The 25,131-nt window shown below is 40.3% G+C and overlaps 1 protein-coding gene across 4 annotated transcripts in view; it reads left to right on the top strand.

Annotated features, from left to right (window-relative positions):
- Positions 1-25,131, top strand: part of ATP8A2 (ATPase phospholipid transporting 8A2) — a 351,752-nt gene that overhangs the window by 305,472 nt on the left and 21,149 nt on the right. For 3 of the 4 annotated variants that reach the window (XM_074915160.1, XM_074915169.1, XM_074915178.1), the window contains exons 34-36: positions 2,987-3,075; positions 9,039-9,143; positions 24,003-24,094. In XM_074915160.1, coding sequence (XP_074771261.1) covers positions 2,987-3,075; positions 9,039-9,143; positions 24,003-24,094 — 286 coding nt within the window. Of the gene's footprint in view, positions 1-2,986; positions 3,076-9,038; positions 9,144-11,146; positions 11,184-24,002; positions 24,095-25,131 lie in introns of all 4 variants that reach the window. The other variant, XR_012634354.1, reaches the window with a different exon arrangement.

Below are 25,131 nucleotides of genomic sequence, written 5' to 3' on the forward strand. Positions count from 1 at the left end.
AGGGGCCTTTGTGATGACAGAGCTGGTCAAATTTTGAATTTGTTTAAAAAACAAACTATTTCTAATCCTCTTCCCTGTGACCTTAAAAAGGAAAAAAAATGGTGGTGATTCCTGTTTAGTAGCTCTGCTTTTCTTCTCTAGGGGAGATAACTGATAGCTGAAGGGTGTTATTCATTGGGACTGGGTATGGAAATGCTGTGTTTCACTGAAGATGTATTGCAGTACTGTCTTCACTGACGTAATGAATAGCTGGACAACTGGAATAGAGCACAGCAGCAGCTGTGAAGCCTGAGAAAGGCTTTGTTGCGATATATAGGTGTTCTTACTATAGCTTCTGTTCATAATATCCTAAAAATGTTCTTTATGGACGTGCGCAGAATGTGTTAGGTAGTTTCTAGTGAATCCTCTGCTGAGGAGCTCCTGTCCTGTGAGCAGATGGTGTAACCCTGCCAGAGAGGAGGCAGAGTTCATAGGCAGAGCTGTGCATGCAAGACAAACCACTTCACTGTCACACAATATAACAGTCATATAACTCCAACGGGAAACTAGAGATGAGCAGAGAAGAAACCTTTTAGATGAGCACAGGAATGGAGTAAAATCTTGGAGAGGGTTGTGTGGTAAAACATTTGCCAGTAATAGAGTGTCTGGCAGGGTTCAGATGAGATGAATAGTCTGACTGTTACAGCACAGTTTTTGCACAGAATACTTCTTCAGCAAAATGTATAATTGCAGGCAAAAAGTATTTGGCTTGAGGGTTTTTTGGTGTCAAGCTTAACATGTGAGATGTCCAAATTTGTAGCCATTGAGAAGTCAACTTTTATAATAACAATTAATAACATTTAAACTTCTGCTGAACACATACTCACATTGTTTTGCATGTTGAGTTGCTTTCAGCTAGAAAACCAAGAAGTGGAACGTAAAATATTTGAAGCACAAATAGCAGAAAATGCATATAGAATACTGTGGCCCTTTTTTAGCCTTTATTAGCACGGGCAATGGAAGGATGGTCAGTGGAAATGCTGATGTGATTAGACTGCTAGCATTTACAGGATCATAGCCAAAGCAAAGCAAGGCATGAGGATAAATCTCATTATGTTTTGCCACTGTGTTATTACAGTTCAGCACTTTGGCTAACAATGAAGTTATGATTTCCCTCTTATTCCTGCACATCCTTTTCCTTAAATAAGCATAGATCAATACTGCCCGTGTGCTTCTGGCACTCTCATGCGAAAGGAGGCATGAGGGCTCACAAATAACTGAGAGCTGTTCCTGGGACTGGAATGTGTTTGCTTACTGTCTGTGTGGGTGGCAAAGTGTCCATAAATGTTTTAGCACAGTCTAGCTTGCTCTTGCCTTCAGTACAAGATTTACCACTGATCTGTCAGTCCAGAAACAGCACAAAGGATTTAACATTGAAAAGTGAAAAATGCTTTTGGAAGTACTCACTACTTGGCAATGCAAGGGCAAGTTGCTGCTAAATATGACGGAGTTATGAGGTGGACAACTTTAAACAGAGATCAGCACCGGGAGAGGATGCTGGGTGCTACTGGTGGACGTCCTAGCAATGCAGTGTGATGGCTTTTCTCAGTTTTAAAGCTTTGCTGTAGTGAGTAGTGGAAGCTTCTTCTGTTGTGATCAATTGTGGTTTTCTTACAAAGGGTATAATTACAAATTTTGCCTTCTCACTATGTGTTTGAAAGGCTAGTAGAAGTTTTATTTGGTTCCATGTTCTGTAGCTCATCTTTGGGTTTTTCTGTAAAGTACCCCGATGCTTCAGTGCTGCAGGCTGCTGCTCTCTTGTGTGCTACAACAGTGAGAGATAGCTGAGCCAGCCAAGTCTACGTTACACTGGGGAGGCAGCTGCTTTAGTTCAGTGTCCATGGATATAGGCCTCCCTGACTTGCAGTATCACATGTCAGCACTGACAGATACGTGTATGTGTATTGTATGTGGATACAAAATTTTGAGGAGTAAAGCTTTTGGGGAAGGGATGTGGCAGCATCCATAACTGGCGAGAGAGCACAATGTGGCTAGCCACTGGAAATACTGTTGACACCTTTCAGCCCCTGTTTAGTTGTGTGCTGCACATGAGTCATTACAGAAAAAGAAAAGTATTATGTGTTTATAATGTACTACAGAACTTAAATTATTCTTATGGGAAGTGTGTATGTGTGTATGCAAGAGGTGGTGAGGTTGTGTCGAGTCTTCCGTGTAGCAAACCCAGGACTTGCCCTTAATTTATCTGTAGAAGACTGATGATTTAAAATAGCTTTTCTGTAAATAGTGCTGTATTTCAAATTTCTTCCATAACTATGGGTGTATGCTGGGACTTGCAGAGTTTCTAGATATCTTCCTTCTCAAATCCTACTGAGCTTTTTCTTCAAGCATTACAGCAATAAGAAAAACGAAAATATAAACTTTGTGTTCTTTGTTTGTAGAAAAAGCCATTTATGGGACAGGAGTGAATCTTTCCCACCCTGCGTTTCAAGCAGCAGTAATTTGACCAGGCAGTGCTGTATTTAAATGGAATATGACTGAAACATTTTAGTGAGAATTTTTTTTTTTTTCCACATCAGTTTGACGCTGCTCAGATCTAGAACAGTGGGTAGAAAGAGAGTGGGCAGAGGGCACAGAAGTTAGTCCAAAATGCAAGTTAAATATGCTTATGGTACCAAGTGAAAATGTGTCTGCTCTGATCCACAAATTAATATCAGTGGAAGAGTTGGTCAAAACACTTTATTTAAAAAAAAATTTCTAAGGAATTTGAGATCATAATGAATGATCGCAATGAGAAATTATGTTGCTGGCTGTGAATTATAGGCCTAATTTCTGTTAAGAAACTTCACCACCACCACCAAATTTCAACATCACTTCTGTCATGGATGCCGTACCTGTTTGATGCCATCACTCTTACCTTTTCCTTGTAAAGAACTACTTAACATGTAGTGGCTTGAAATTACACATGATTATTTGTTTTTATTCACAGGCTGGAATGGTCTTAAGATGTGGATACTTCTGGTTTGGCTTGTTTCTCGTGCCCACTGCGTGCCTTGTTAAAGACGTGGCATGGACAGCGTAAGTCCCAGACCAGTTCTCTTGGTGGTACAGAATTACTCCGTATGCATGTGCTGTCCAGTCCAGTATTGTTCTGGAAAGAACTGCAAAGCCTCTCAGTGAATGCAAAATAGTGATACTCCTTTGGAAGACCTCTGAGCAAAGTAAAGTGGGAGTTACTTCTCACCTGCCAATACAACCAGCAATGTGAGAGAATGAATAGTTTGAATCTGAAGGAGGCAGCCTTATCTGAGTAATGAAGGTGTGTCACCTTATGATTATTTGTGTTGTCCACCCTTTAGTTAAAGGCAAATATAAATCAGACATCAGATTTCCTAAAAAGGAGAAAATACTTCATTCAGTTTGACTAAGGTTAGGTAGCAAGTAAAAATGGCATTCTAATCAATACCCAGTAAGCTCCCAGTTCTTTGTCGGCTGCTCTGTAGGTGGTTCTTCAACACTGGGTCTTCCAAGACTTAACTGAGAAGAACAATACTCTGCACTCTGTGGTTGAAGTAAAGTCTTAATGATTCCTTCCCTCCTCAGAGAGGAGGAACAACCCTTGTGAAATACAAGCCTGCATAAGCTCATTCTCTTAAAACTCTGGTTTCAGAGCACTGCAGAAGGCAAGCAATTTTAAGAACTTTGATTTAAAGAGAAGCAACTTACCTTCTCTATCATTGCAATTTGAAATGCAGATGTATCATTTTAATTTAGAATTTCTGGTGTTTTGTTCAGCTTGTTCTTAAGTGTGTTAAGCACCAAAGCTTTCATCCTTTCCCTTGGAAAGCTGTGTTACAACAAAAAAGGTTTTATTACATGGTTATGTAATAATCTCATGGAAGGAGGATCCAGGACATTCTAGCTCCGGGGTAAAAAGGTAGATCCTAGCTGGAGCAAAGAGGGAATGTAGGTTAGTTTGTCACTTGTCACGAAGGCTCAAAGTGAAAGTGTCATAACACGTAACCCTTTGCTTCAGGAACGAGCTGTCAGTCAGCCAAGGAAGATGCTTAGCATCACAGAATCATTTAGGTTGGAAGAGACCTTTAAGAATATCAAGTCCAACTGCAAACCTGACGCTGCCAAGTCCAACAATCTTCTTTACAGATGCAGAAAATACTGAAAAAAGCAGAAAGTTTCCCAAACACAGGCACATTTTGAACACCGGCATAAAAGGATAAATCAGGTCATATGCATATATCTGAAAATCTTTTTTTCTTCCTATGGAGTTGATAGCACAGCTAAATGAAACTGGTAGTAGGCAAATCTGTCAATAAGTACTTAAATGTTTTCCTGTTTTCCTATTTTCTTCCTCAGCTTGATTTTCATGAGCTACGCTGCTAAAATTAAAGCTAGGTATCATAATGTAAAACTTCTGTTCAGGCCAAACTATGATTTAATAGTCTAGCACACTAGAGGGGTTTTTTGTGACACTCATTAAACTTCTCCAAAAGAAAATTATTTTAAAATTCTACATGTGAGGCCAAAATGTTTAAAATTAGGTACTTAACTTTGTCTATGACCTGCTTTTTAAAGCTCTAAAAAAACCCCTTACAATTCATTTAGCATAAAAGGCCCTTCTCCTGTGTCAGACATTATTTAAAATTACCTGCATAGAAGTCAGTGGGAGTACTTTTGTGATGAAAGCCAAATAGGACCTGAACTGTTTACAGCATCTGGGGTCAAACATTTATATTTGGATGGCCAAGATTACACTTCATTTTTTGCAATGTTTTCATGATAGTTGGATGTCCTGAAGTTATCCTCTGTTCTTGTCAGTTCTTGGCAAAAATGATTCAAGAATTGTAAAACAGGCCAGACCAAGGCAGGCTCATCCTCAGCTATTACTCATTTAAAACTCTGTTACTGACTCAGCCTGTTCTTTAATATTTCTTAGAGAGATCTCAGCAACATAATCCTTTCAGTGGTTCAGACCAAGAATGTACAGAGATTGTGAAGCTCTCTAGACAAACATATATGATTGATATTTTCCCAACAGATATTAAACAGGAGGCTCCTATCAACATTAAGCAAAAAATCTGTTCTCCGAGCAAGAGTTCTTTTTTCAACCCATCACTGAAAAATTAACACCATTAACATTTTAACTAGGATAAAAGAAATGACACAGCTATCAGCACTGCCATATGGAAGGAGTAAAGGTCTGTTTCCTTTCCAGGAGGCTTGCCATTCAAAACTTGAGCCCAAGGCCTCTGGAAATCAGCCGGCACATTTCCACAGCAGCACTTACACCACTGCTGTCTGTAATTCAGCAGAAATCTGGTTTTGGCCATAAAATTCCAGCAGCTCTGACTTCTCATGGTCATGGAATTTATCCCTTTAAGTTTCTTTTGGACATGAAGCATACGTCTGCAGAATCCATGTGGCCCAAAAGGTACAGGCCTAATTTCAGTATAAGATACTGCCAGAAAACTGTAAATATGGTACAGAGGTTTTGTCTGGGAGAAGGTTAAAAGGCATAGGAAAGTGTATTTCAAACCTATACAAATCTTTGTTTCTAAACTGCTGTGCTGCATCTGCTATCAAAACTTGTAATGGTGGAAGCAAGAGCTAGTTTTAGATGTTCCCTTTGTTGCACAGGCTACAGTTGTCAACACGCCTCTTATCTCCTATGTTCTCTGCAGTTCCAGGCTTTTTTATTAACTTATTTTTTCCTTATAAGTGAATCAAGGAAATGTGGAAAACTCTCTTTAGAAAGAGAAGGAAGCTTATTATTAATACTTGGCTGCAATACCACATTGTTAACTTTGGTCCATTACCCTGAATTCAGTGGCTTGGTTTGGATTTGCTTTTTGCCTTATAAAAGTCCCAGTTGTGCTGCCATTGAAATGAACAGAGCTTTATAAGGTGAGTGCTTCCTCACAGTTGGCACATGTCACTTAAATGTCTGTCACTGTGTTAGGAAGTCTCGAAATAGCTGAGCCACAAAGCTATGCGGGAATCATAAAAACATACAACGTATTCCAGCAAAATTAGGCAAGAGGGTAAGAATTTATTAATAATTAGTGTCTAAATATTTTGTGTTACACTGAAAAATTTCCTGAGCTTTCCAGTCATTATCGAAATCTTCTTGTATTTTTTTTACTGTGGGGGAAGAACATGTTGCACTTGCCAGCTCCACAGTGTAAATGAGAGAAGGTATGAGGAGCTCTTCCCATCCCTGCCCATGCTTGCAGTCCCTAGAGTGCAAGACTTCTGAAATGGTGTTGAAGATAATGAGCCAGAGTAGAGGTGTCATCAGGTTTGAGAAAAGTTTATGAATGTAACCATGCTTTTCCTGGCAGATTCTGGCCTCCTGAACCCCAGAAATACCCTCCTAGAGCAATGACATGAAGCTATACACCTCCCTGGCTTGGATGGAGAAGGACTACCCAAAATACAAAGATAACCCTTTGCCTGTTCTTATGGTCCATGATCTTAATATCCCAGTGAGTGAGGGAAAGATGAGTTTGTGTAACACATCAAATTTCAGCTGGACAGTAACATCGAACACAAGATGTCATAATTTATTGAGGACAGATTGTGCATCTAGGGCCACTGGTAAAGTACAAAGTAAAAGTGAAGACTTCTACCTGCTTTTTCTTGTATCAAAAGTCATTAATGTGCTGTGGTGGAAAAGTCATGAGGTATCTAGTCCTGTTGCTAGCGGTCCATGGAATATTTGCAGTTGACTTTGATGGGAGCAAGTCCAGACTCTGAGGCAACTGTAATAGCATATTTTTCAGTATTTATTTTTAGAGAAATATGTGAATAGGTTAGCTCATTCTCTTTCTGTAAATACTTAATTACTGACTCTTCCATGGATGCTCTTGCTTCCAAGCGAAGGAGTAACTCAATGCATAACAATTACCTGCAGGTTTATTGTTATTTTATGGATACCCAGCCACATCAGAGACCATATATTTCATCATTTCATACTACTTATAAGTTACTTCAGTACCCCCAACTTCAGGACAACAGTATTTTTTCCATATTGTGAAATATTAGTGCAATGCCTCCTTGTGCTGTGCTGTACTAATTGGACTCTGTTGCTCATGCTCCATTCTGTTAAATTTTGAATTCAATATTCACTCTAAGGGAAAAGAAAAATGTCTCTTATCTCTTCCGGTGTACAGCAAGATAAGCAAGGAACCTTGGGAGAGATTGAATAACTTGGCAATTTTTGTGTTCTTGTCTGTGGGAAAAATGGTTATAAAGGATTTTAAAACTTCCAAACATGCTCAGTCTTCAAGTCTGCAATAGTAGGTATAGCCTCTTTAAAAGGTAAGAGTTGACTTCAAGGTCAAAATTTCAATGTATTTACTCAAAGTGTGACAGTGAATTCAACTGTAAAGATTATAAGAGTTAATAGCTCAAAGCTTTCTTACTTTAATCACTATAGTTTCCCTTCCTCAAAGAGGAGACCAGTCCAATCATTAGACTAACTAGTTATGGGAACCTAAATATAATTAATTTCTGTGCAGCTATTAGTAATCTCACATTCTTGAAACATTATGCATTTTAAAAATATCCTTGTCATTGATTTCTTCTGTCACAGTACATTGGTGTTCCTTTGCAAATCATACACCTTTTGTAGTTTATGTTAATAGGATGCTCTTCTAAGTACGTTCTAATACTCTTTACCTCCAGATTTTCCTATGCTTCATCTTTTGTTGTTCTCTTTTTTCCCTCTTAAATGCAGATGTGTTTTTGAAAAGTAGTTTTCATTTTAGCTTCTCATTTTGAGACATTTGGGGCCTAATTCAGCAACACAAAGACCAGAGGACTTGGATAGCCTAGTATTAATATCAAGGCACTGTCATCTAAAATAGTATCAGCAAAGATTTTTGTGGTCTTTGTTTGTTATTCCCTATGGAAGGAATAATAACAATCATGCTTTTTAAAAGGTAATGCATCTTCATTATATTTAATTACATATACACCAGTTATTATTCTTCTGTTAGAGTTTGGCATTGGCTTACATCATTAGTTAAAGATTATAGTATGCGCATGTAAGATTTTTATACAACTTGTAAAGAAATTTTTGCCATCTCTAGAGTTGAAGAATATTATTTTAAAGCCATGAACAAAGTGGTGCCTCAGCCAAATTGGCTCCATCTTGTTTTCAGGCTTATGGTGTAGTCACATGCAAATCAATATTATCTCACGGGATACTTGTCCTTCTTTAAGTGACACAAAAGAGGAAGCCTATCAAAAACTGCCAGTTGGAGAGATCCCTGCATTTTGTATTACTGTTTTGTACATGTCAAGACAGAGGAGACTAGATTATCTCACATCAGTATAATTTAGGTATCACAGTACTGGCGCAGTAGGTAAAACTGGGGGGGAAAAAAGCCCAAGTCTCTTCATGGGGAACGTTGCTCTCCAAATTCTGGTTGCATGTGTGGTACATGGATTGCTCTTTGAATCCCCAAGCCAAGAAAATAGGACATAGCCAGTCTTGTTACTGTCACTTTGAAAGCTCAGTGGGGAGAGCCTTTCCAAGTCATGTGAGACTGATAAATGAAACTGAAGGGTCTTGAATGGCATTTATTATCTGAGACTCTCCTCAAATTTTCAGAGCAGTGCCACACATAGCTCAAAAGACAGAGTAGAAGCATGTTTTACAGACATGAATATTCAATGAATCCCAAATCTTTTGTCTGAATGCCCAAGTCCTGAGCAGTCCCATGGTAGTGGTGTCAGGTCTCCATAGTCCCATAGCTTTGCAGCTTGGTTAGATTTTGACTGTTGTGTTAAAGCAGATGAGCTCTGCTGGATTTGAAGGCCTAATTTCTCATTTTTTATGTAATATTTCCCAGGTATTGTGAACCCAAACTGACGTGCATACACTGTCCCTTATTTCCCAAATCCTTCAAGGAAAGACCTTGTGCCTCTTATCTGAGAGTAAAATCAGGGTTTTGTAGCAAAGTAAATGTTCACGTGGCTCTTTTTGTTTTTCTTTTTGTCTTTTTCTTGTGGTACAGGGCCAAGCATACCTACCATAAAACTTTACTGGAGCAAGTTCAGGAGTTGGAGATGAAGACAAGAGAGCTGGGAAAAGCCATGCTTCGTGATAGTAATGGAAAGAGGTGGGGCATGTCTATGCTGATGTTTAAAACAGACCCTTCTTGTTCCCTACCCTTCCTCTTTCTCATTCACCATTCAAATCTGATTCCAGACAGGGTAGACATTTTTCCTGTATTATTCATTTATTGTTGTTCCTTTTCATGAATCATTGTTGCCCCCACTGAAATCAGCCCTTCCAGTTTAATTTCTCCTGCATTACTGCTGTGAAGCTGTATTGGAAACTGCAGCTCAGTCACCTGCCTGGCAACATGTAGTGCTGTTATCTGGCCACTGAGCCAGACTGGTTTTGAAAGACTTTACTATATGTCATCAAAAAAAAATCAATCTGATAACCATGTCAGGGGACGGAACTGGCTGTGACTCAGGATGTGAAGACTGTAGCTAAAAGGAGAACTAATCTGATGTGTCCTACAACTTCATTCAGTCTCACCTTATGGGGTTTTTTGGTAATGTTTTTGCTTTTTTCTACTGCCATTTACAGGCCCTGCTTTTCAGGGCTCTCAATTTCTCATTGTGCCTCTCCCTTATATCCACACCATATGGACTTGAACATATTGCTATTATTGAATCTTTCATTGTAAGAGGAGAGTATGTGTTGTGTGGGAATTTTTGTCTCTTCTGAAAGAAGCTAAAGAAAATCGTAGTGAGGCTTTTGCATCCAACAGTTTCATTTACCATCTCAGAATGTGGTTCTGCATCAGCTGGTCGGAAAAGCTTCCCAAGTTCAAAAAGGTTTTCAAACTAACGCTTCTGTTCCTTACACAATATGGCACCACATGACTTGCTAAGAAACTACATGATCATTAAACTGGATTTTAGCAAACCTTATAAACTAGCAAACTGAGTGGAATGGGGCTTTTAAAAGATTTTGTTCTTCTGGGGCAGGGTCATCCTTTGAGCCTTTGATGTCTATTCTAAGGTAAACTAATTGCCATATTGTAGCTGGTGCTAAGATGAGGGGATAGTAGATTTTTTTTCAACTGAGCTTGTGAGTTAATAAGCACTATTTTTAGAGAAAATTATCAGGGAGTGAGTTTACCAAGATTATAATAAACTGAAAAACTTCGAAAAATGCTTGTGTGAACTTCAGTGGGTTTATAAGATGTCCTTCGTGACCAGAGTTTGCTTTTCAGAGGCCAAGACAAAGTAAACACAGTGTTATTGATTAAGAACACTTCAAAACACTCGGTATGTTCAGTTTTTATTTTGAGTAATTTTTCTGCTGTGGCTTCTGGTTCCTATAAAACACGGTGCATAAATTGTGCTCACTTGCAGAAGTCATGAACTGCACATCAAATCACTTAAAAAGAAAAAGAAAACTTTGCAGCACTGGTTAACAAAAGCAACCTTCTATGCCACAATTAAAATCAACAAAGATGCCTGAAATCAGGCATTAATTAAAATTGGGCCTTAATTTTAGAGGATTGAGCAGTCACCTTGAAGTCAGTTGGAGTCTAAGGGCTTGGTACCAAAATCAGGTCAGCCTTCCAGGCAAGAAAAGTGTAACTTTGTGTTTTGAGGTGCTGACTGATTAGATACCAGGCAAGTGAAAACCAGGTCTGCAGAAAATTGGTGTTCCAGGCATGCAGCTCCAATAGCGTGAGCCCCTTAGCTGTTGCTGTGCTTCCTATCCATGGATAGGATGTAAAGTTGCACTGGTTTCAGTTTGTAGTATCTGTGTTTTCCTGACAGTATAGTGCCAGTTACTGACAGCCAGAGAGGAGAGAGGGTCCGTTTTTTGCCTGATTAATCACTGGGTTGCAAGGTGGGTTTGACATACTGTTTGTTAACAGTGAGAGAGACTGTTAGCATTTGATCTGTTTATGTGTGTGTGTATGTGTCTCCACAAACTTGATGGGTTTCTTTTCTGTTTACACACTGTCCTGACTTTCTGTAAATGTAATGGCCGTGTTGTAATTCATTTACATGCTACATGTTTTCATAGCCTTTTACTTTATTGCATTCTCACTGCAAACTCTTTCATCTGCATTCCTCCTCCATATAGCTTCACTTCATTCTCGAAACGCTTGCATGGAGATGATGTAAGGAATCCCTTCTGACCCTCCTTCCCATTCTCCCTCCCCCTTTCTTTCCATGAATTTGTTTGTTCTCCTTCCTAATTGCTCCCAGATTTTCTGGGTGGTCCATCTGTGAACTAGATAATGGTAGAGTGCCTCTGCCTGCTAGGAGCTGGTGTGCTGTGCTTGTGATGTGGCCTCCTGAGTGCTCTTCAGAGTTGTTCTGTCTTTTATCTCTTTTGTTTGTCTCCTGGCTCTTTCACACCTGCTAGAAATCTTGTGCTTGTCCAAAGGTAAGGCTGAGGGTGGGAAAGAAGTAAAATGGGAACTTTCTGTAGTTACAGCCTCTCTGGTTCATGTTCTTTATTTTTTTAAATATTTCCTTGAAGCCAATGAAAATGAGTGCTGAGGCCTGTGTGCTGCTCTCCCCTCTTGCCTGCAGCTCCATTGCCCTTGGGATGTTTCTGGCAATGTGACGCTGCAGGAAGGGGAAGTAACCGGACTCTTCGCATTTCTAATGGGAAGTGGAGAGCTGCATTAAAACTGCACAGGTCGGTCTGTCACCTCCAAGTAACAGTGTTAGCTCTTGGTTGGAATTGTTCCTGATAACATCCACTAGGTGTTGGTTTGTTCAGGCAGCTGTGGAAGATAAGCTGGCTGTCATCAGGGTCTATTTTCCCGGGCCACATAGTGGACACTATTTTTGTTCAGTGTTTTTTACAAACAAACAAAAATATCACACCCAATTACAGATAAGAGAAGAGTTTAGGGAGCTAATTGCTTTTATCATTGCCTAGACATTAGACAAAAAATGAGGTGCAAGATCTGAATGTTTAGGATTAATCTGCTAAACAAAAAGCAATTCACAAAGCCGGGGAAGTAGTGAGTGCATCTAGGCTTGCACAACAGCATGCCAACAGTTTGCTGTGGCTCAGCTGAATTTCTGTAAAATGTGAGCGGGATAGCACCTGGGTCCTCACTGCACTTGGGGAAGGAGTGTCAGGAGATCTGCGTGTGCCACTTCATACATAAATACACGTATCCTGTCTTAGAGGGTCTTCACCCAACCAACTCTTCTTGCTAGATTCATTTTTCCGGGTTAATAAAAAATGTCTTCACTAGTGCTTATTACGTCCTTCTGAATCTTAGCCCCTTTGAACAGTTTCTAAAATAGAATTTGCTTGTATTGATCTAAAAAAGCAGGTGCAAATTTTTGCCTTACCAATGGCAGGGAGCAAACAGCAAGACAAGTGGTAGATCAAGGAGTATCTCTGCGCAAGGAAGTATGTCAGCAGTCTGAGCACCACAGCTGGGTCCCAAAAACTTTGCAAATAATATTAGAGTGATACTTGGAAATTATATCAAGTGTATTGTTTTGAGCTGTAAAGGGTCATGTTCTCATCTCTCCATATATCTCATCTGGAGAGCTAAAGATTTACTTTTCGTGGAAGCTGGGATGATCACAAAATCAGATGATTCCAGGAGCAGGGGAGAGAAGTATTTGGAAAACTAGCAACTCCATAAATAGCTTGAGAAGCAGAGGAGAGAATGTGAAGTAAGGGGCTGGTGATGGATCCCATGTCATGCTCGCCTGCCTGCATGTGGAAGATGAGTACCTGCACTTGCCCTCCCCAGCCTGGCATCCAGCAGTGCTGGGCTGTACTCCAGCCCAGCTGTGATGTGAGCAAGCCTTGGTTCGGGAAGGGAGAGGGGCTCCCTGGCACTCTCACATAACAAAAGGCAGGATTTAACACTAAATTTACATGAATTTGGAGAGGTGAGAGGGGCAGCACATGTGCCAAAACAAACACTGACCTGTGGAGACACCTGCCCAGCAGATTTAATCATGTTAACATGCAAGATTTACACAAAGAAAACAAACAGTTTTTCTACAGATTTGTGTTCAAAAGTGGCATTGAGTTCAGCTGCAGAGATTTTTGTGTCTTTATATAAGTTTGCAACTAAATTTTGGCTCATAAAGGGCTGAATCTTCAAGTCCACATTCACTTTTCACACTGTCTAACCTCTCATTGAAGTCAGCAGTTGAGGTGGAGTAAAGCCTGATTAGGGACCAAAGCAAACTTTACTTTGGAAGCCTATGTCACTTCATCGCTCCACTGGCCAGTTAATGGAGAGCAAGCAAAGCTGTGCAGCACCCTCTTTGCGACAGTAGATTTCCTGTTTCAGAGGGTTTCTCTGTCCTGGAATTGTCAGAGCGCTCCCTTTTGAAAGTAGCTTTTTAGTTGTTTTTCTGTTCTTAATCGGTTGGTGGCTAAGATTAGAAAATTTTTTGATACTGAAGAACTGTGTAACTTTCACAGTTTATGTACTTGACAAGAAGCTGAAGGGCCTGTCTGGGGTGCTACAGAAAAGTGCCTGCGTCACTGAAGTACTGGGAAGAATTTCTTTGAATTGTTCAGAAATCTGGGAGGTAGTGTTTTGTCTTTAACAAAGGTGAAGGGAAAGTTCACTACAGAACTAGTGAGGTATAGCTGTGAACGACAAGGAAGCACTGTGGTGTGCTTTTGTGCAGCATTTTTCAGTATGCCTTTTTACTCTTGATTTCAGACCCCCACTGATGATAACTAGCCACCTCTTTCTTTCATCCGCATTTCATAAAACAAATACTGTTTTTCACTGTGCCTAAAACAGCAGTTCCCCACAGTCTCTCCACTGTCTACATCCAACAAGGAGACATGCTGGTGGAGATTCTTTCATTTAAGTGCTTCTTGGTGGAGATTCTTTCATTTAAGTGCTTCTCACCATATCTAACTCTGTTGCTTTAGTGAGATATGCATGACCAGCTCTCACCCTGAAAGTGAGATGTCTTACTTATCATAGCCTCAGTTTTATTTGGTGGATGAGGACAGATGCCTATCTCATTTCAATCGGTGAACTGACACAGGTACCTGTGGAGACTTGCCCACTCCGTAGGTCCCTGGGGAAGAGGAGAATGTGGGAAACCTGACTCAAGCTTGTGGCTGTGCGTGGAGCCTGGCAGAGCCCTCAGCCTCACACTGGCAGAAGCAGAAATGGTAAAACAGACTTAACTTTTCTCTTAACAAACCCGTGAATGAGCTGAGGACCTGGTTCCCGAGGAAGAGGCAAGCTTTTTCATTAAGATCAAGAGGAACAAGGCTTGGGCTCGTTATATTTCAAAGCACTTTGTCTCTTTATTGATGCATTTCAAATTACATCTACTTGAATAGGGAGACCATGCCAGTAAGGCCTCTTCCTATCAGCAGGTACAATGAATCTTATTTGAAACACTCAGTCTTGTGTTTTCAACTGGTTAAAAAGCATTGGCTGTTTGGAGCCAAATTCTTGTTTCGTGAATGTGTTGACTTCAGCGTATTTACTCAGGATACACATGATTGTGATCTGAATCTGGCCTGTCCAGTGCAGCTGAGCGTAAAATGAGATTGAAGAGGGGAGAGGTGTATTTTGGTTTTTGAGGTTGCAGAGTCTTTTTATCAATTTTTCCAGATGTTCTTCACACCATTTCTGGGAAGCAAAGGCAAGATTTCTCCACCAGCATACACAACAAAGTGACTGGCATATTTACGATTTTTCCTTGCAGCTTTTCTAGTAAAAAGATATTACACTCCTTTTACTAGCAAAAAGCACATAAAGTGATATCAGTAGGGTTTTTTTAATTCTTTGATTCCATATGGTAAACATTCATGTATGGTAGGTGGAAAATGCAGAATTTTGTTTTATTTTACACTTGTCCCTTTCTCTCTCCCTCTTGTGCCATATCAGTAAGAAATCATAACATTATTTTTTCATTTTAATATGTACTGTTAATTTCCGGCATTTCTCACCCCTATGTGTGAGGCACTTGAATTACTAGGTTTGATTCTGTTCCCAGTTAAGCAGTGGGGAGGCCATGGGGCAGAGATGGGAAGGAGCAGAGGGAGTTATGCTCCCACTGGCACTGGAGACCCAAGTGCCCAGCTGGTAGTGCAAACTAGTTGGAGCTGACATGTCTCTTCTCCGGAGCAACTAATTATTTCACATCCTGATTGTGCCTATCATATAACCTTGAGGGAGATCTAGTGCACAAATAGGGTTAAAACCTGCTGACCTGGAGAAGGATTTAGAGCTGTGATCAAATCTGCTAGCAAAGTCAAAGTTGACAGAGGTACAGTATAAGCACAAAGGCCAAAATGAAGTTGTAAATTGAAAGGAAAGATTAGAAAAAAAGAGAACATAACAAGATGGGAGTTAAAACTGATTAAGGGGCCAATCTCTCTGATGCCTAATCCTGAGTTACTGGGTTGGGCACCGGGCATCTCCACAGGGGAGAGAAGAAATCTTCCCTCCAGGCTGCACAGCAGGAGAACTGCTCCATAACAACTATTCCAGCCTAATGGCTTCAGCAGTCTCCCTCAGCCTCTGCTCCTCTGCTGGCTAACCTGGTCTTGGAAGAGGCAGGACAGCCTGCATTCATGTCTCTGATTCATGGCAAATAATAAAGTACTAAGTTATGTGTAGTAAGTAGAAGAAAACTGAAGTTGTACTCGATAGTAGTTTTTTAGTGGACAGTTACAAAATACTTAAGAGCTTAAAGAAAAGCAATTTGGCTTTTTGCAGATCAACCAAATGTCCTGGGCTTTGCTCTAAATTGTATCCAGACACTTTCAAAGTTCATCAGTTTTTGTTGTTGCCTTGAGCTGTTCTTTAGATTTTTTTCCTCTAAAGAAAGGAAGAAAAAACCTGATAGGAGAGAGATTTTCAAGTTTTTGAACACAAAAGTCATTTTGATTTCAGTCAAACTATCTAAGTGGACTTCTTTAAACCAGGTTTAGATTTAACTAAAAAAAACCCAAAAAAAACCCAAAAACAACAAAACCCACCTTTACACACAGACCAAGCATGGAAAACTTCAGCGTCCAAGGTGACTAGTTCTGAAAAAATGAGCGAGTAGGAAAAGAATGTTACAATAGCAACTATCTTGCCACCTTATCTGTAGAGAATATGACCAAGCACCAGCTAGAGTAAGTGCAAAGTGAGGCACTTACGGACAAGAAGCAAACACCACTGATACCGAAAGGAGGATAGCTGAAAAGCAGCAAGCCACAGTTAGCCTTTTCTGCTTCTCAGCTGTTTAAATTGAGTCAGTTCCCACATTTTGGAAAGGCTGATGGCAAAACTCGGCAGGTTCAACTTTGCATTAATTCAGTTGGCTTTGGGACAGCTGACAGTGATGCCTGACACACACACACACACCCCATATAATGAGGTGCATAAACACAATGTTTGCAGTGCTTAGAAATGGAAGGCACTCTAAGCAGAGAGAGATCTCATTTTCTTAGGGTTGTTGCTTTTCAGAGAGGCATGTCATGTTTAGTGTCTTCTTTTTTTAAATGGTGTTTTTAAAAGATGCTTGGTAATACTGTCTTCTGTTCAAAGAAGTAATCTTGGAAAGAAGTTTAGGAATAACAGCCTCAAAAATGAAGGCTAGAATGGATTGTCCACATGATTTTAGGAGTCAAAGGAGGAATCTGGCTTTTAGGACATTGTTAAATGTCAAAAGAAAATGTAAATCATCCTTGCTTGTCATCAGAAGGAAAAGCTTCGTCCTGCTTTTAACCATAGAAATTTAAGGACCAAATTGAAGAGGATTTTGTGGACTTAAGAGTGGAGATTTTGGTCCCAGAACTCTACCTCCAGTCTGAGTGCTGTACATGGGGGCTGGCTGAAGCTCACAACATGCCTTGCCTCTGCTATTGTAGGGTAGTTCTGCTACTGGCACAAGGTGATGTGGCAACATGGGTAGACTTGCATGCACCTGACATGGGGCCTGCTCCTGCATGCTGGCTGCAGGCTCTCATGCATTCAGACTTCTGAGATGTAATGGGAAAGGAAAGCTGCTGTTTTGGTGGAATAGGATGCTACCAGGCCAAATCACAAGCTGTTACAACAGTGTTTTTCCAGGGCACTGGTAATGGTAATGGATCCATGGGATTTTGTTCATGTGTCTGCAGGGCTGGCTTAAGAGTTTCACAGGACATTCCTTACCAGCCGTGACCATATTGGCCCATCTTTGCCCTGTCTCAGCTGGATCAGCTCAACTGTTTGTGAGTCCATGTGATAAATGAGCTGAAGGAAATGGGATAGTGTGGGGAGCACTGTCAAGTTCTCTGACCTGCTAGTAATGGCAAGGAACCACTTTAGCCATCAGTCACCACAAAGAACATCCATGGAGCTGCTGCTGAATTTGTGTGACGCTCAACTTTTTCACATCCAGGTGGGATAAGAGACTTGTAGCTGCCTGTGAGGTGAGCTCTGTACTGCATGTTGCAAGCCTGGAGAGCTCACCACTACAGGACTGCTCTAAGTATGTTCCAAGTCAATCTTGCAAGGCCATACATCCAGATATATTTAGTGTTTAACAGACAAACACTTGGCTGGATAATGTCAAATACAACTGCTGGAGGGAGATTTCCTTAAATGGTTGCTTCCTATATAGGGGAAGGGAGTTTCTCCTCTGTGGCTGTGACATATACTTGGGAGTCAGATGAAGGGGAGCAACTGCATTAACAAGGCCTGGAGATGTTATACCATGGCAGGGCATAAGGTCTCCAGGTTCCCTAGAGAGTTGGCTCTTGCTGGACCCTCAGCAAGAACTTGGTACTCACTGAAGCCTGGTCATCTTGGTCCAGGAGTCACTTCTGATAGGTGACTACTTGCACCTCTCAGCCTGCAAGTGGCACAGGTCATACGTCTGTCTGAATTTCCCTGTGATTTGTGCTTGGTGACCCTTTTGTCTTCTAGCCTTGGTTTGGTTTTTTGTTGATGGCTTGCTGAGTAGTTACAGAAAAATGCAAGGGGAGCATGGATTTGGATGTGTCTCTTTCAGCTGGATCCCGAGTGGTTAAGGAGCAGTGTGTATAGACGCTGACTCTGCAAAGAAAATGCTGATTTTTGTTTTACTGTTTATATGCCTCAAATGCTTCCTTGTGAAATGCTCCAGAGATTTCCTTTGATGACACTGCAGCTTCATTATCAGTAATGCCTGTTTGCCTTTTAAATTAAAAAGACCTCCTACCCTGATTGACCTTATAGTAAAACATTCCTGCAATCCAGTGCTAGATAACCAAAAATAACATCTCCCCTTTGTGGACCAAAAGAGAGAAACCGGCAGAAGCCTACAGCTGCTAGTTTTGCTATTCTGTAGAAGGGTGATTCCTCTTTGTGATGTCTCCAAAGCTGAGAGGCTGGAGGTGTATTTGCTCACTCAGCCAGTCAGGCCTTTCTCCCACAGTCCTGGATTGTTCTGGGCATTTGAGCATACAGAGTTTTGCTGAACCCTCTGCATTAGGGTGGCCTGCATTTGAGATGATTTGCATGTTTTAATTTTGAATTCCAAATCTGTAAGAATGTTGTTTTCATGTTCTTCTTACACCAAGTCTGTTAGTTGTCATCATTCTGCCCGCTGCATAACTAACAACTCCCTTATGTGAATTCAAGTAATGTACTTGAGTCTAAACAAAAAGAAAGCAAGTTAAACTGAGGTCTACGGCTGTGCTGGGGGAGTGAACTCAGCCAGCAGGGATTATCTGAGGAAGAAAAATAGGTGTTCTCTGGCCAATTACACAGATGTGGCCACAGACTCTGCCTGGATTATGGTTCTCAATCTTTGTCCACAAGGACCATGACTGATGCTGTAAGCCTTTAAATAGTGTTATGCTACATGAAAGGTGAGACATGGAACTTGCAAATAAATCATTGGGAATACTTTGTGTGTCCTAGCAGCCAGAAAGGGATCCCTGAGTCCCCTGTGTCAGGTCATGCTTGGAGAGAAGTCATAGTACTCGAACCTCTGGTTCTTCTTCAGAAGAAACTTAATGGAGTTTCAAACCAAGAAACTGAAATAAAAATCAGCAATCTGCTTGTGAATTTGTTTGGTGATTAGGATTGATCAAAGCCGGAGAAGTCTGGTTCAAACCTTTTTTCTTGCTCTTCATATTTTACATTGATGTAACTTTCAGTAACAGAAACATGTCAACAAAGAAACAGCAAACTTTCATGTCAGTTACTGTTCGGAATGTGTGGAAGATATCGATTATGTTTTAATTCTTAATTTTGAAAAGAAAGGGAAAAGTACCCTCCCCTTAAAATCTAATCCACAGCTAAGATTGACAGGGACAGAAACTTCCTTGTGTTTCGCCACATCAGGTATTTTGTAAAAACTCTGTCTTAAAGCAATCTGTACAATGATTTACCTGTTGCTAAATGCTGCGGCAGCACTGTAGGATAGAAGAAATAGTGACGCTGAACCTGCAGGCAGTAGAGCGAGGGTGTTCATAGCTATTGAAATGAAAAACAGATGCATGCTTTCTTGTCCCCTGGGCTTACCCACCATGGACATATCTTTTTTGCCTTCCAGGCTTACTCATGGGTGCTGGGTATCTTACACTGAAGAGCCACGGCTCTGCCATAGGTTCTTCATGTGTTTTTAAGGCAGAGGGATAGGAGCTGGGATATGTGCTTCAGTGTTTTATTTGTGTCGTATTTAGCAGCCCTGGTAAGGCTTCCCTAGTAGCTGAGTTCGTTCTTCTAGGAAGTGGAAAAGCAGAAACAAAACCAAATAATTTCATATGTGTGTATCTGACTGAATTCTGAATAATCCAGAAGGGCAGCAAGTTAAAACCAATGGCAACTAAGTGTCTTTGCCCACTTGAGCTGCCTGTGCTCTCTGTCTCTGCTAGTAAATCATAACAGAACAGAAATTTATTTCTTAAGGGTTCAATTCTTGTAAGAGAAGAGGGTCCCTGAATTATCTTTTTTTAAACTAGGCTGTGTGTGTGTTTTCTCAGGGAGGATCCAATTTTAAGAGACACCTGCATCCACTTTAACCTTCCCTTCTTTGTGAGCCCTGCTTTTGCCACCAGCCAATTAGTGGACTCAGGAGGACATTCTGGGTCAAACTATACCAAGTACTGCAAATCCTTATTAATGCTAATTAGTGCTCAGTAGGTTAATTGGTGGTGCAGCTCATCTTTTTTTAATTACTTGAGCAAATGAGCTAGTGGGATCTTGTGGTCAGCTTTGAATTATTCTGTTTGTTTTGATGCACCTCATTTGAATGTGTAAAGCCAGATGTTTGTTGCCTAAATTTAAGGACTGTTTGCTTTTGTGAGGGATGAGAACGCATAAAAATAAAATTAAGGTCTCTGTTGACACCTCAGAGCAATTCAGATACAAAAATGGAAGAGTTGTTTTGTTTATGGAATGGAAAATACTGTTATGAAATAACATGTTGCCTTTAGTTTACCTTTTGGTTTGTCATTCACTTCATGAATTTATGTCATGTTGTTAGCACAGACTTCCACACAGGCAGAAATCATCTTGACCCTCTTAGGAAACCATTGCAAAGGTATTCCTGGCCCAAGGTAATCTTCATTATTGATAGCAACTGGATCTGATTTTAGATTACTTGAGTAATGACTTTTAAAAATAATTTTTTCATAGTAACCCTCATAACTAGGACTTTTTGTTCTAATCTATTTGTTTTGTTTAGTTCAAAGTATTTTGTCCTTCATATGATTACAGATAGATGATGTCTCTCCCTTACCCCTTCTGAGGTCACTAACCAGCTCAAGCATATTTTACTGTCGCTTTCCAGGTCACTGACTCTCATAAGGATGTCTGGATTTGATTTCTTCCATTCTGACACCATTTTTGGTGTCCTGAGTATGAACACAGCTATATCCAATATGTGATCTTAAGATGCCATCCTCAGACTGTGGGAGGACTTAGGCACTGGCTTTGAGTCACTGGAAAGCAGAATTAACACTTGAAACCATTGCTAATATTTAGGATTGAATTACAAGCAATATTTCTGTGAGCAAGGCCTAACCTGGTACCTGCAAGTCTGACGTCATCATTAGTTTTGCATCAAAGTGTGAGGGAGACTGAGAAGTCTTCATTTTGTTATCTGATAGCGGACAAAAACCTTTTCTGAAAGCAGGGACTTGGTTGGTACAAGTAAAAACACTTAAGTCTGGTTAAGAAACCCATTTCATTTTCCTTTCGGGGCTTATTTTGGGAGATCTAGTATCTGTTAATAAATACTCATCCATTTCAGAAGATCTGTGTTGCATTTACTCTGTATTAAGAGTTCATTTTAGGGCACTTAAGTGGTCTTGACTTGCAGTCTGTTTAATCATCTCTTGTACTTAAACCATGAATGCTCTAATTATTCCATGAGTTTTTCTTTCTCTGTGTATATATGATCCAATGTAATTTCCCAATTGGGAAAATCAGAGGTGACTTCCATTTTGAAATTGTTGATTATAGTTAGCAGTATCAAAGGCAGTCTAGCTTTGGCTTCCTTAGAGCTGTAATGTGTCACTCCTGTTCAGAAGTCCCATGACAGCATGCTTTCCTCCACAACGTGTGGTAGACAGACAGATGAAGAATTTGTTTCTCATGCCTTTTGCTGATGTGGTTAATGCCAGTCTCAGGGTAAGAATTTTGTGGTAGTCATTGCCTATTTGTCCCTCAGAACAAAAATCAGTGTAAGATTCCTTTTTTAAGCCATCTATCCAAAACCACCCTCCTGTTCTCCTGCTGAGATGGGAAAGACTCCACCTGTATGTTCTTTACCTGCAGAAGATAAACAAGTATTTAACTTCTGTCATTCACAAGACAGCAGCAGATCCAGACAGTGTTTTGCTACACTTACCAGTCAGTGGACTTACAAGCTACCCAGCAGTCGTCTGCAAGCAGTAAGAGGTTGCACAGTACAGATAACTAGTTTGCACATGCACCGGTAATGATCGATTCTGAAGGCTGTCAACTTTGTAAGCCTGTTAGAGAAATCTCATGTCTTGCTTCATGCCTGCCATCCCCTTACCTGGTGATTTCTCTGTAGTACATACATTCTGTTATGATACCTGCTTTGAGCAGTTGGAGATTTCTTTGTGTATATACGTGATTTTCTTACAGTTTTGGTTGGTCTTTGATCTTAATTTTTTTCTTTAACCAGTTGGATCTTCCAAGATTTTTAGAAACTTCTGTGCTGTAACCCTGAGTTTAGTGGAAACCTGTGATACTTTCTTCTTTGATCACATGCATATCTCATGATCCAAGGGCTCTTAAAAGATGACACTCTCAGCTGGTATCTGTAGTTTTGCTTCCGAATCTGTTACCTACTTCTATTTTATATTGAAGGACTACTACTGACTGCAGGCAGGGAAAACAACCAGCATATCTGTTGCAGGTGTGTTCTGTGGTGCCAAGGGAAAGAGGGGAAGAGACAAAGCATCTGAAAATGCTGACAGTTTGTAAAGATTTTAAGGAGGGGTCCACAGGCTGTACAAGTTTCTAGTTCAGATGTTTGAGTGTAGAGAGACACCCCAGGAAAAAGAGAAGGATTCCTCCCTTTCTTTCGTGGACATCTCATTATGCACTGAACAGAGGACTGAGCCTGGATATTACCCTAATGGACTATTAAGTGGAATATAAGCCTACATGGCTGGATTACATGTTATAGGCATCTCAGAGGTTCTTTGGTTACTTTCTTGTTTGAAGTTAGCAAACTGCTTCAGTGAAAGGGAGTTGTTTGTTTAAAGCTGTTGTAAGCTTGTTGACAGCAGCAGCTGTGCTTGCTGGGATTTCCATTCCATATACCAAATGTATGTGAATTTGTAATCTAATACAATAAAGATATCAGCGTTAGCATTCAGATGTATATCCATGTTTGCAGCATAACCAGTGGAATTACTGCTTCTGGATAAAAATGTGAAAGAACAAGGAGACTTGTGAAAATGGAAACAGTGTAAATGTGGTGCAAATGGGATAAAGACACTCCAGGAGCTGCACTAGCAAACAGATCCCTTCTGGGCACTGGGTCCATCTCAGTGTTAGGAACAAGGGTGAGATGATTTAAAAAACAAACAGTTGCAGAGGAACTTTGATCTAAAATAGACTGTAATATCTTTTTCAAAATAATCTGATATATAACAAGTATTTGAGACTCCAGTGCAATGAGATTTGGACACCTACGTTATTTTAAAGCCCCACTGAACTTGGTGGGACTTGTATAGGTAATTAAGTGCCTTGAAAGGTCAGGATCTTAGCCATCGTTTGTTAATTTGGGGCATAAAGTTCTTGATGAAATGAGTTGTGTTTTTAATAAAAAAGAGTGTACAGTGTCTCTGATTTGTGTACCTATGTTAAACCTGTTGTAAGCATATTGTGTTTTTCACCTTAAGTTTGTATTTTCTGTAAACAGTAATAATTTTTCAGGCCTTTGACAGGAACTATGTAAACCAAAGGGGTTTTTAAATCAAAAACTGGATAGGAAGTTTTCTTTCCAGTATGGGAGGTGAAAAAGAGTGTTTAGAAGACAGAATTAACTATGGGTCCTGCTTTTGGTTGCTTCAGGCTGTTTTGCAGGTGTGATGGAAGCCTTTTACCATGTGCGAAGCCACAATGCTTTCCTGCTTCTCTCTAGGGTGGTTTGTGCATGCCATGATTCATATACATAATACTAAATAGAGATCGCCTTTTTAATGTTCCGTATCACTTGATGTCAGACTTCTGATATGGTTTGTAATAATTTATAGGCATCAGACATTCAGAAATCACAATGGTTGTACTATTAGGGATGGATTAACTAAATGTAAAGTTAGTGGCCTTAGGAAGGAGGAGTTTTCATTATTAGAGGGTTCTCTTGATAATAGTGCAGTTTAAAGAAAGAGAATTCTTTTTCATGTTACAACCATCTTAAATACTGACAGTCAAAACTGCCAAGTACTTTAAATACAGTTGACTCTTACCTTGAAATTATCTGATTACTCATTGGTGTATTTCTTTTCTTTCCTTCAGCGTCAACGAACGTGATCATTTGTTAAAAAGGCTTGGCAGGAAAACTCCTCCGAGCCTCTTCCGTGCTCATTCTGTCCAGCAAAGTGTATCACGTAAGTAGTGGATCATGCATGTGTGTGTGTTTTCACACTAGTGAGTCCCAGATGAGTGAAGCGAAGGGTGATTATTTTTTAATTAAATTGTAGGTAGAGATAATCTAGTGCAGAGGCTGAGTTGCCAAGAAAGACACATACATTTGGAAGTGGAATTAGTGTATTTGGCCCTAGGCAAGTGGAGCTCAAACATGGATAACTCCCTAGGATCAATCAACAGGCCTAAATGACAAAATCCCAATATGCTTGTTCTCTAAATGTAAAATTCTGATAGTCTCAAGAATACTGTAAAATCAAAACCTCTGCAGGATAAAATAAATGTCATGGTATAGCCTAGCTTATATAGAAATGGTTTCTTTATGAAAAGTCATATTAATTTGGTTACCTGAGAATACAGTGATATTTCAGGGATGCCACTTAAAGGTTCTGTGTGTTTCTGATGAGGTAAGTCATGGTGTGCAGAGCTGCCTCTCTCCTCTCCCTCTTTGTCCTCTGCTGGGAGAAGAGATGCAATATCACATCTTGCTACTGCTGCTCTTTGGAATAAATTGTATTTCTTGTTGGTGTAGAGGCCATCTGTTTATTCAGCTTCCTAGAGGAACATGTGACAGGCCTTGATCTGCTGGACCTGTCATTTTTTTGTCAGCATTAGAAAGGCTTCCACATCATTAAAAATAAAAACATTTCTGTAGGCCAGATGCACTGGACTGCTGTCTCAAGGGATCACAGAGTCCAGTCAACCCCTTCTAGTGGTAAACCCCTTCTAGTCTCTCTTGTGATTAAACTGGTAGTCATAATATGCTCATCTTACTAAAGAAAATAGCCCCCAAGCATGCAGTACTGCTGTGTATAGGGCAGGGCGTAGGCACTCAGGATTTGGTTTCGTATTGCCATTGCAGTGAGGAGTGACGCCTCTGACTGTTTAAGAATGCCAGGGAAGTCACATCTCTTTGCTGGCTGTGGTGTCTTCTGTAGCAGAACTATTGTGGTTCAGGCCATGGAGGCAAGGCTGGGATTTGAGAATCCAAATGCCTGAC

This window comes from Athene noctua, chromosome 1 (assembly GCF_965140245.1).
Source record: "Athene noctua chromosome 1, bAthNoc1.hap1.1, whole genome shotgun sequence".
Taxonomy (NCBI): domain Eukaryota; kingdom Metazoa; phylum Chordata; class Aves; order Strigiformes; family Strigidae; genus Athene; species Athene noctua.